Consider the following 12,772-nt stretch of genomic DNA (forward strand, 5'->3'; position numbering starts at 1 on the left):
ATCAAATGGATGTGAAAACAACGTTCCTCAATGGAGATTTAGAGGAAGAGGTTCATATGAGACAACCTGAAGGGTTCATCTCAGAGGGAAATGATCACTTGGTCTGTAAACTCAAGAAATCTATTTATGGATTAAAACAGGCTTCTGGACAATGGTATTTAAAATTCCATAATGTAATTTCTTCATTTGGTTTCACGGAGAACATTATGGATCAATGTATTTACCATAAGATCAGTGGGAGCAAAATTATCTTTTTAGTCCTATATGTAGCTGATATTTTACTTGCATCAAGTGATTTGGGCGTGCTTCATGAGGTTAAACGATTTCTCTCACAACAGTTTGACATGAAAGATATGGGTGAAGCTTCTTATGTCATTGGCATAAAAATTCAAAGAGATAGATCCCAAGGCATTTTAGGACTATCTCAAGAAACCTATATCAATAAGGTACTAGAGAGATTTCGTATGAAGGATTGTTCACGTAGTGTGGCACCTATTGTCAAAGGTGACAAATTCAGTCTGAAACAATGCCCAGAGAATAAGTTGCAAAGGGAACAGATGACTAATATTCCTTACGCTTCAGTAGTTGGAAGCTTAATGTATGCTCAGGTCTGTACAAGACCTGACATTGCATATGTAGTAGGGATGTTAGGAAGATACCAGAGTAATCCAGGTTTGGATCACTGGAGAGCTGCAAAGAAAGCATTGTGATATCTTCAAGGGACAAAATACTATATGCTTACGTATAGAAGATCTAATCAATTGGAAGTGATTGGGTATTCAGACTCTGATTTTGCTGGCTGTTCTGACACTAGAAAGTGAACTTCGGGATATGTCTTCTTGCTAGCAGAAGGAGCCATTTCTTGGAGAAGTGCAAAACAATCACTTATTGCTGCTTCAACTACAGAGGCAGAGTTTGTATCTTGTTTTGAAGCGACGACATAGGCTATTTGGCTGAGGAGTTTTATTTCTGGACTAGAGATTGTTGATTCTATTTCTAGACTACTGAAGATTTATTGTGATAATTCTGCTGCAGTGTTTTTAGCTAAGAATAACAAAAGTGGAAGTCGAAGTAAGCATATCGACATTAAGTACTTAGCTATTAGGGAACATGTTAATTCATAAAAGGTGGTTATACAACACATCAACACCAAAGTGATGATTGCGGATCCTTTGACGAAAGGATTGCCACCAAGTTTGTATAAAGAACATGTAGTACGTATGGGACTCACTTCAGTTATATGATCATATTAATGTAATTGAGATACCCTTTTATTGCAATTTGTTCAATTTACTCCAAAAGTTTTCAAAATATGTCATCTCTGATAGTTTGTATACATTTTGTTTGGAGAATGACAATATAGATATTTGAATTCAGTGAGGACCCAAAATGAGCGTTTGGAAGCTCATTTATAAAGCATATACCACATAAAGTATTCTTTCTAGGAGAAAATTACATTGTGATACATGGAAGACAATACTTTATTTTAAAGGTCTTGTCGCCATGATTCATGTTTTCAACTTCTGGTTTGAGTATACGGTTAATTTTGTTTAAAGAGAGATATTGTGAGTGTTAGATGACCAAGTGGGAGAATGTTAGACACGTTTTCAAAAACGTGTATAATGTGGCCATCTAATTTATTTTAATTATTAGTTTTCTAATTTAAATTGATATTTATCTTTTATGGTGAGGAACCACCATACCAGGCGGTGCATGGAAAGATGGGGAATTTGGGACTTCCAGTGCGGCGAGAGACTGAGCATGAGGGTGCTGCAACGGTTGGGCATCACTTATGAGGTAGCTACTTAATGACCTGATCAGTTGAGTTTTGGGGAATTTGGGTTTTGGATCAATTAGTTAGGGAGTTGAGTGAGTTTTGTAACTTTAAGAAAATAGAATTTGACTGTAATTCTTAGTTGTATCTTTATTTTTTTACGATAAGATTTAATAAGAGTAGATTTACAATTAACTATTATTATTAAAAAAAAAAAAACCTTAGCCTCCTCTTACCTCCGCCCTTGGTACCTGCTAAAACCAAATACCCAAATTATGAAAACGAAGAGCGAGACGATACGTTACTGGATTGTTATCAAAATTTGAAGCTAGAACTTAGCAATTGCCCAAAGATAAAGATTTGCTAAGATTTTAGACCCACAGGCTTTTTAGTACCAATTTATCTTCGTTCCTTTAAGAATGATGGTGATTTGTAGAGCCATGCCCTGTATTCAAAATAAACAAATTTGAAGAATATATCTATTGATTCCGGTAGGGCAGGAGTCTCATGCACAAGTTTCTCATCTATTTTCTTACCAGAACAAATTTCTAGCCAAAATGAGGGTGTGAAAGGAAGATAAATAGACGAAATTTGGCCCACCACTTCATTCTTCCTAAATGAATAGCTTTTTACCCTATTAAACGAGGAAAAATAGATTAGAGTCTCCCTTAATTTGATCTGATTAGTGATTACTAAACAAAGACCACACACTTTATTGTAGTGTGTTTCGTCATTTAATACATTGCAGTTTGTATGTGGCCCTAGTTTTAGATCACTTAATTGGAAATGGACTTCCCTTTTTTTTTTTGATACATTGGAGTCTAGTAAAACTAGGCTAAAACAGAACGGGGAATAGAGGTTCCATATATATCATTACATAACTAATAACCAAGACGCTCGGGGGGGTTTTCAAAGACATGAAGTCTAAGGGGTAAGGAACCAGCAAGTTTCGCCATGGAATGTACAACAAAATTGGCTTCCCGATATATATACTTTATAGTAATGAGCCATTGTCTATTTATCAGTTCCTTTATGGCAGTTATGAGAGAAAAAATATTGCATTAGGCATCAAACTAGTAGAGGAAATAAGTTGGGAAACACATTGGCTATCCACCTCTGCAATTAAATAACGAATGCCACGGTCCCAAGCAATATTAAGTCCTTGAAAAAGACCCCAAAGTTCTGCAGTAGTCACCGATCCAAATCCAATGTTCATGCCAAAGCCAAACTGCCACTTTCCAGAGCAATCCCTCACCAAGCCCCCAGCGCTGGCTAGACCATTCTTTAATCGTGATCCATCAGTATTTAATTTGAAAAAAGATTCAGGGGGAGCTTGCCATCTAACATATTTGATGATCTTATTACTCTGACCGAAACTAAGAGTTGATCGTGCATTTTGAATGTCCTGAGCCCAAGATTTAATTTCAGCAACAACATGAGTGCAGCAAGGGGATTTTTGTGAGAAAAGAAATTGATTATGCCAAAACCAAATTTTCCAGATAGCCACTCCAAATTGATTACGCCAAAACCAAATTTTCCAGATAGCCACTCTAAATTGATTACGCCAAAACAACATGAGTGCAGCAAGGGGATTTTTGTGAGAAAAGAAATTGATTACGCCAAAACCAAATTTTCCAGATAGCCGCTCCAAATAAACATGCCCATTCATCTCCCACTTCATTGATACCAGTCTTTCCCAAGTTGAAACAGAGCCAATCACGAATATTAAAGAAGAAAAAATGATGTCTGAAGTTGACCGGAATTAAACAATTCCATATTCTCTTTGCAACAAAACAGTCCCGAAGTGCATGCATCGCGTTTTCTCTCTCATGGCTACATCAATGAGGGTACCATTGGTTTCACATTTTTATTTTACGTCTTAACTTTTGTATTGACAATATTAGTTTTGTATTTTATATATATATATATATATATAACTACTAAGTTATTTTTTGCAATCAATAAATATCTAATAACTCAATACTTTTATATTTATGCTCATAAAATTTTTACTTTTTAAATAAATATTAAAATATCTTAAAAATAATAAATTACATTTTTTTAACACTAATTAAAACAAATAATTTTCACATTTAATCTTGTTTTAGTTAATAACATGGACCATTCGCTCACCACTTGGCATAACTTTGTAACCTAGGTCCTGTTTGGAATCGAAGTATTATACCTTTTAAGTTACAACTGTCGTAAAAATTTTGTAATTATAAAACAAAAAATTAATAGCTGTGAACTTAATGATTGCTTACTAAACTTTAGGTATTTATTTACATAATTAATTGTCTAAAATTTACTTGTTAATGTTATTGACAATACTTATGTTTTGATTAAAAAGATGAAGTAAGGTATTGATCTTATTGATCAACAGAAATATTTTATACTAGATTGACATATTTGTGTATTTATTTTAATGTTAAAACTTTAATTTCTCATTTATATTGATAAAATTTAGAAATGGGTATTATATGTAGAGTTTTAAGCTCCTATTATAAATTTATAGTTTGACTTATATAATTTAATTTATTTTTTGTGTTTTTAAAAGTATTGTTTTAATATTTGTGAAGTAAAAATCCATTGCAGGTTACGCGAGGATTTAGTAATTGTTAAAACCTACAGCAGGTGAATTTTTTTTTAAAAATAAAAAACCCATAGCGAGTTAAGAATTTACTGATTTAATTACTTTTTACAAGTGCATGTTTGATAATGATAAAATCACTGCACTGAAAGAAATTGTATGAAGAATATAATTCTTGTTCTGTATTTTTAATGAAATTTACAGAATTATTTATACAAAATAAAGACAAAGTAGCCGTTGAAAGGGTTAATAATATTAAAGGAGAATAAGTGAATACTTCCTAAACTATTGGACAATAACTTTATAAAATAGGAATGAAATATTCCTACGTGATATTGACATTCATGTGCAAAATCGTGCGGCAGATATTTCTTGACAAAAAACTTTGACGGGAGCAATTCGAGTGGGAGTCATAAACCCGTTCTTGACTTGACCGTTAATGACTGGCTAAACAGCATAAATAAATGTATAACGATTCTTATATAAAAAGCCACCAACCCAAGCCAAAAGAAAAAAAAAAATTGTGCTGAATACAACAATATAATTTCTTCAGTTTTTACTTGGAAACAAGAGAGATGAATATGAAGAAGCAGAAGCCAAAAGCTATTGTAGTTGGAGGAAGTATTGCTGGGGAATCATGCGCAAAAGCACTTATTTCAGCAGGATGGGATGTTGTTGTGATTGAGAAAACTCGTGGACCCCCAACCCAAAACCCAACCGGTGCTGGCCTCGGACTCGATCCATTGGCTCTGAAAATTGTTCAGTCATGGCTCCATGAACCTGAACTTCTTTACAACAACACTTTACCTGTCACCATTACTGAGGTATTTAATATAATATATTTAATTTCTTTTTTCCCAGTAGAATCCAGTAGTGCTTTGAATTTTTTTTTTTTGGTTTTAACCACGAGGTATCCTGGGGAGGGCCTCAACTGTGGGAGGCACCTTTAAGCCCGTACCACAACCCACACTAGAAGTCCTGGCTCGAACCGGGAGGCACAAGTTCTGCCAACAAAGGCGACTTCCCTGCGACTCGTGTATACTTTGAATTATACTGATCTCTTAAAGATATTAGTTGCACACGCGTATATACAATGGTGTATGGTTAAGATTTGATAACAGTATATTTTGCTCTGCTCAAAGTACAATTTAGAATGGAATCTCATTGGGAAAAAAATATCTATATATGTTGAATAGATAAAATTTCAATTTGTATTTAATTGCAGAGCCTAGCAACAGATGGGGAAAAGAAGATCAGCTGGGTAATAGGAAGAGAAGAAGGCGCTAAATATCTGACAGCATATTGGGCTGATCTTCATGGCCTTATATACAATACTCTGCCACCTGAAATATTTTTATGGGGTCACCAGTACCTCTCTTTCTGTATTTCTGAAGACAAATTAACTGTCAAAGTTAGAGCTAAGGATCTTGAGACTGATGAAATAATCGAGATAGTAGGAGATTTGCTCGTTGGAGCAGATGGGATCCTCTCATCAATTGGTCGGAGCATTCTACCCGACTTCAAATTGAGGTTTGTGCTTGCTTGTGAATATCAATAAAAGTAATTAATTTTTGAGTATTTTGTTTCTTAAATTTAAATGTGTTTTTAATAGGTACGCAGGATACTGTGCGTGGAGAGGTGTTTTTAATTTTTCAGAAAACAATTCAGAAACCATCTTAGGCTTTCGAAAATCGTATCCTGATATTGGGAAATGCTTTTACACGAATATTGGTTCAGGATCTCACATCATAGTCACTGAGCTTAAGAAAGAGAAGTTCAATTGGGTTTGGTATGTCAATCAACCTGAGCCCGAGCTCAAGGTAACTGCTTACTTTTGTTTCATCTTTTTATTTTGTTTTCGGGGGTTTGGGTTGGGTGCTAAAATCTAATTTTTGCAAACGATCAACAAAGCTCAGACCATCACTGGATCCAATTTTTTTTTTTTTTTATATTTTAATTTTCCGGTTTATCAATGCAGTATGACGTGACATTGGGAAACAAATTATTTTATTCCCTGCAGGGAAATACAACTTCTGTGAAAGTAAGCAGTGACATGATCGAGGAGTTGCACCAAAGAGCAGAGCAGGTTTGGTTACCTGAATTGTCAAGATTGATCAAAGAAACAAAGGATCCTTTCCTTAATGCTATATATGATCGTGATCCTTTGGAGAAAATCTTCTGGGACAGAGTGGTGCTAACAGGAGATGCAGCTCACCCGACAACTCCACACGCTGCCAGAAGCACAAACATGGCGATAACAGATGCAGCAGTGTTAGGAAAATGCCTCGAGAAGTGGGGGCCGGATCATTTATACTCTGCTCTGGAAGAATATCAATCCATTAGGAAACCTGTAACTTCAGCACAAGTTCTACATTCGCGACGATTGGGTCAAATGAAACAAGGGTTAAGTATTCCTGGAAGGGAGCGGCCTTTTGATCCAAAGACAGCAAGTCTAGAGGACTTGGAATTCATCGTTAACATGAAAGTGCCTCTTTTCGACGTTGTTCCTCCGATTCTTGATTCAATTTTTCGTTCTGCTTGATAACTTCAAAGGCCACGGCTTGGTCTGTTCATTATGCTAACTATAGCTGCCTATAAATAAGAGGGTTGACCTCAATTGTGTGAGTAAAAGAACTGCTATACTTATGTTCCTTCCTGTAATAACGAAAGCCTCTTAATTCAGTGTCTCTACTTCTTCAGCAAAATAAAAATAAATTCTTGATCGAAATACACCCAACTTTTCTAATTTTCTTATAAAAAGGACACCACGATAGGATGGGATTGTCCTTGTGTTGTGTCATTGATCTATCCATATTTGTTTTTCCCAAAAACAATTTCCATGAAGGAGGATGTTTTGCTGCTTGTTAGTGCACGCTATTTAAGCACAAGACATGATTGAGATTTATGCAAGGTATGTGGTAGAATTTATGTAAGACGACCGATGAAGCTAAACATGAGAGTTAGTAACTTTTACTATGGTGATCAACGCGTTGAAGAAAAAATTTAGAATTTTTATTATAAGTGGTGCATACAAAAGTTGGTGAGTCGAACTTGTACTCAAATACTAGCTCATGTATTAGGAGTTGCCTTAGGCTTACGTTATTAATCTAGTAACTAATATTAGCGATATGAAACATTTTTTCTATCATCTTCCATCACAAGTGTGTGGGTCAATATTTTTGTTTGGTCCTTGTCTAGTGATGAGATAATGTGAGTGATTTTGAGAGAAAATATGAAAAACACAAACAATGAAAATTCCCTTTTACTTAAACTATGACAGAATTTTTTTACACTGAAGTTGATAGAAGACACTCGAATGCGCAGGAGTGAAATCTTGACAAATTAAAGCGAGAACTAAGACATGCTAGTCCTTTCTCGCGCATTTAGTTGACATTATTTTGCTTTGCAAATAAATGCGGGCATGGTTGAAGGCATTTTATCTTTCCGGAAGTGGATGGAGAAATAAATATAATTAAAAGGGATGCGAATAATAAATGCCAGTTTTTCTTAATTACGAAGAATATATTAGAAATAAATTGAAATGTAACAAAATACTTGAAATAATTCAAGTGATGGGTTTTTTCTCCGTCAATAACGCTTGATAGTTCCTTGTCATGAGCTTCTTATCTTCTGTCTTGAAGGAAGAAATTGCAAAAGACGAATAAAACGATTTCCTTTACACATTCAATCAATGCTGCTCATCCATAAGTTGCCCATTTCATAATAATAATAATACAATACAGATAGCTCAACAGCACCAACCAAAACTTCGCCACCAGTCACGGTGAAATGTGAGATGCCTGCGCTGATTCTTATTTTTATTTTAATTTTTATAATTACTGATCGAATAACATTATTTTGTTTAATTATTTGTTTTGAATAAACTAGAGAATGACATTTAAAATATCAAATATCAAATTTAATGATTTGTTGAGAGTGGTAAGAGTATCTTCGCATAAAAACTAAAAGTTAGTTGGTTAGCTAGTTATAATAGAAAAAAATTAAAGGACCAATTTGAAATATTTGAGCTAGTTATATAAATTTCCCATAGATTTTCACGTACCGTTAGTTTTAAGAATTCAACTTTGACATGATTATGAATTCCAAAAATTGATTAAGAAGAAAGACAGAAACTTTAGCAATGATGCTGAATCAATCATTCATTTTTTTTAAATTATGACTGGTAATGTTTGGGGTTGACGACGCCTCCCCAACTGTCAGGCAATTATCGTTTCCAAAAGTTTTCCAGATTCAGCCTGAAAATTTAACGGCTGTAAAAAAATAATTGAGGATGAGTCTTTCTTTGTTATTATATCAATTGTTTTATAATTTTAAGAAGATGAATCAGCATTGTAAGCCATCATTTTCATTTATAATAAAGTTAATATACAAAATGACTGGTGAGGTACCACCATACCGGGCGGTGCATGGAAAGATGGGGAATTTGGGACTTCCGGTGCGGCGAGAGACTGAGCATGAGGGTGCTGCAGCGGCTGGGCATCACTTATGAGGTAGCTACTTAATGACCTGATCAGTTGAGTTTTGGAGAATTTGGATTTTGGATCAATTAGTTAGGGAGTTGAGTGAGTTTTGTAACTTTAAGAAAATAGAATTTGACTGTAATTATTAGTTATATCTTTATTTTTTTACGATAAGTTTTAATAAGAGTAAATTTACAATTAACTATTATTATTTAAAAAAAAAAAAACCTTAGCCTCCTCTTACCTCCGCCCTTGGTACCTGCTAAAACCAAATACCCAAATTATGAAAACGAAGAGCGAGACGATATGTTACTGGATTGTCATCAAAATTTGAAGCTAGAACTTAGCAATTGCCCAAAGATAAAGATTTGCTAAGATTTTAAGACCCACAGACTTTTTAGTACCAATTTATCTTCGTTCCTTTAAGAATGATGGTGATTTGTAGAGCCATGCCCTGTATTCAAAATAAACAAATTTGAAGAATATATCTATTGATTCCGGTAGGGCAGGAGTCTCATGCACAAGTTTCTCATCTATTTTCTTACCAGAACAAATTTCTAGTCAAAATGAGGGCGTGAAAGGAAGATAAAGAGACGAAATTTGGCCCACCACTTCATTCTTCCTAAATGAATAGCTTTTTACCCTATTAAACGAGGAAAAATGGATTAGATTCTCCCTTAATTTGATCTGATTAGTGATTACGAAATAAAGACCCCAGACTTTATTGTATTGTGTTTCGTCATTTAATACATTGAAGTTTGTATGTGGCCCTAGTTTTAGATCACTTAATTGGAAAGGCACTTCCTTAATTATTTTTCAAAAGCACATCCTATAAGACTCCAACAGATGGAGTCCAAGTTCTAGAATAGATGAATAAATGATGTCAATTAAATGGCAATAGCCCACCAAAGAAGACAAAGAAAACAAGTTAGCAGAGATTTTACGGTATACCAAAAGTACTACACTCAATTAATATATATACGCTATATGTGTATTTATTTTTAAAAAATTATCATGTAATTAATAGTTATATTTAATTAAACTATACATATCATACATGTATTAGTTATATGTAGCACCTATATTATACTCTAGAATTTCTCACAAGATAATATGTCAATATACCACAAACACAAAGTTTGAATCCTGTGAAATATGTTTAAAATTGACTCTTGTAGAAATTATTACGTGGTGGTGAAATGATTATGATAAATAATATATTAACACATGTCAATATATAATTATGCTACATCAATGAGGGTACCATTGGTTTCACATTTTTATTTTACGTCTTAACTTTTGTATTGACAGTATTAGTTTTGTATTATATATATATATATATATATATATATATATATATATATATAACTACTAAGTTATTTTTTGCAATCAATAAATATCTAATAACTCAATACTTTTATATTTATGCTCATAAAATTTTTACTTTTTAAATAAATACTAAAATATCTTAAAAAAAATAAATTACATTTTTTTAACACTAATTAAAACAAATAATTTTCACATTTAATCTTGTTTTAGTTAATAACATGGACCATTCGCTCACCACTTGGCATAACTTTGTAACCTAGGTCTTGTTTGGAATCGAAGTATTATACCTTTTAAGTTACAACTGTCGTAAAAATTTTGTAATTATAAAACAAAAAATTAATAGCTGTGAACTTAATGATTGCTTACTAAACTTTAGGTATTTATTTACTTATTTAATTGTCTAAAATTTACTTGTTAATGTTATTGACAATACTTATGTATTGATTAAAAAGATGAAGTAAGGTATTGATCTTATTGATCAACAAAAATATTTTATACTAGATTGACATATTTGTGTATTTATTTTAATGTTAAAACTTTAATTTCTCATTTATACTGATAAAATTTAGAAATGGGTATTATATGTAGATTTTTAAGCTCCTATTAGAAATTTATAGTTTGACTTATATAATTTAATTTATTTTTTGTGTTTTTAAAAGTATTGTTTTAATATTTGTGAATTAAAAATCCATTGCAGGTTACGCGAGGATTTAGAAACCTACAGCAGGTGAATTTTTTTTAAAAATAAAAACCCATAGCGAGTTAAGAATTTACTGATTTAATTACTTTTTACAAGTGCATGTTTGATAATGATAAAATCACTGCACTGAAAGAAATTGTATGAAGAATATAATTCTTGTTCTGTATTTTTAATGAAATTTACAGAATTATTTATACAAAATAAAGACAAAGTAGCCGTTAAAAGGTTTAATAATATTAAAGGAGAATAAGTGAATACTTCCTAAACTATTGCACAATATCTTTATACAATAGGAATGAAATATTCCTACATGATATTGACATTCAAGTGCAAAAATCGTGCCGGAGATATTCCTTGACAAATAACTTTGATGTGAGCAAGTCGTGTCACGTGTGGAGTGATAAACCCGACTTGACCGTTAATGACTTTCGTTTTGGTAATCTTGGTCAGCTTGCTTAACAAGTGGTACCCATAACCCATCCATACTGCTAGGCTAGCTAAACAGCATAAATAAATGTATAACGATTCTTATATAAAAAGCCACCACCCCAAGCCAAAAGAAAAAAAAAAATTGTGCTGAATACAACAATATAATTTCTTCAGTTATATTTACTTGGAAACAAGAGAGATGAATATGAAGAAGCAGAAGCCAAAAGCTATTGTAGTTGGAGGAAGCATTGCTGGGGAATCATGCGCAAAAGCACTTGTTTCAGCAGGCTGGGATGTTTTTGTGATTGAGAAAACTCGTGGACCCCCAACCCAAAACCCAACCGGTGCTGGCCTTGGACTCGATCCATTGGCTCAGAAAATTGTTCAGTCATGGCTCCATGAACCTGAACTTCTTTACAACAACACTTTACCTGTCACCATTACTGAGGTATTTAATATAATATATTTAATTTTTTTTTTCCCAGTAGAATCCAGTAGTGCTTTGAATTATACTGATCTCTTAAAGATATTAGTTGCACACGCGTATATACAATGGTGTATGGTTAAGATTTGATAACAGTATATTTTGCTCTGCTCAAAGTACAATTTAGAATGGAATCTCATTGGGAAAAAAATATCTATATATGTTGAATAGATAAAATTTCAATTTGTATTTAATTGCAGAACCTAGCAACAGATGGGGAAAAGAAGATCAGCTGGGTAATAGGAAGAGAAGGAGGCGCTAAATATCTGACAGCATATTGGGCTGATCTTCATGGCCTTATATACAATACTCTGCCACCTGAAATATTTTTATGGGGTCACCAGTACCTCTCTTTCTGTATTTCTGAAGACAAATTAACTGTCAAAGTTAGAGCTAAGGATCTTGAGACTGATGAAATAATCGAGATAGTAGGAGATTTGCTCGTCGGAGCAGATGGGATCCTCTCATCAATTGGTCGGAGCATTCTACCTGACTTCAAATTGAGGTTTGTGCTTGCTTGTGAATATCAATAAAAGTAATTAATTTTTGAGTATTTTGTTTCATAAATTTCAATGTGTTTTTAATAGGTACACAGGATACTGTGCGTGGAGAGGTGTTTTTAATTTTTCAGAAAACGATTCAGAAACCATCTTAGGCATTCGAAAATCGTATCCTGATATTGGGAAATGCCTTTACACGAATATTGGTTCTGGATCTCACATCGTAGTCACTGAGCTTAAGAAAGAGAAGTTCAATTGGGGTTGGTATGTCAATCAACCTGAGCCCGAGCTCAAGGTAACCGCTTACTTTTGTTTCATCTTTTTATTTTGTTTTCGGGGTTTTGGGTTGAGTGCTAAAATCTAATTTTTGCAAACGATCAACACAGCTCAGACCATCACTGGATCCAATTTTTTTTTAATTTTAATTTTCCGGTTTATCAATGCATTATGACGTGACATTGGGAAACAAATTATTTTATTCTCTG

At 33.4% G+C, this 12,772-nt stretch overlaps 3 protein-coding genes across 7 annotated transcripts in view; all 3 read left to right on the top strand.

Annotated features, from left to right (window-relative positions):
- The window catches only part of LOC102612267 (uncharacterized), a 30,754-nt gene that overhangs the window by 6,155 nt on the left and 11,827 nt on the right, over window positions 1-12,772 (top strand). Inside the window, exon 5 of one of the 2 annotated variants that reach the window (XR_008052221.1) lies at window positions 6,977-7,094. The exons of the other annotated variant lie outside the window; for it this stretch is intronic. The gene's annotated coding sequence lies outside the window, so the exon portion shown is untranslated. Of the gene's footprint in view, window positions 1-6,976; window positions 7,095-12,772 lie in introns of those variants that run through there. 2 annotated transcript variants of the gene reach the window in all.
- On the top strand, window positions 4,821-7,094 carry LOC127900213 (uncharacterized). The gene is made up of 4 exons (XM_052434556.1): window positions 4,821-5,188; window positions 5,590-5,894; window positions 5,977-6,184; window positions 6,385-7,094. Exons 1-4 carry the CDS (start codon window positions 4,940-4,942, stop codon window positions 6,904-6,906), a joined length of 1,284 nt encoding a protein of 427 aa, XP_052290516.1. The 5' UTR covers window positions 4,821-4,939; the 3' UTR covers window positions 6,907-7,094.
- Window positions 11,342-12,772, top strand: part of LOC127900225 (uncharacterized) — a 77,486-nt gene continuing 76,055 nt past the window's right edge. For 3 of the 4 annotated variants that reach the window (XR_008052225.1, XR_008052226.1, XR_008052227.1), the window contains exons 1-3: window positions 11,342-11,751; window positions 11,988-12,292; window positions 12,375-12,582. Coding sequence is in view for 1 of the 4 variants with exons in the window: in XM_052434587.1 (XP_052290547.1) it covers window positions 11,503-11,751; window positions 11,988-12,292; window positions 12,375-12,582 (762 nt within the window). In the remaining 3 variants the exon portion in view is untranslated. The remainder of the gene's footprint in view (window positions 11,752-11,987; window positions 12,293-12,374; window positions 12,583-12,772) is intronic. The other variant, XM_052434587.1, reaches the window with a different exon arrangement.

Source organism: Citrus sinensis, chromosome 1 (genome assembly GCF_022201045.2).
Source record: "Citrus sinensis cultivar Valencia sweet orange chromosome 1, DVS_A1.0, whole genome shotgun sequence".
Taxonomy (NCBI): Eukaryota; Viridiplantae; Streptophyta; class Magnoliopsida; order Sapindales; family Rutaceae; genus Citrus; species Citrus sinensis.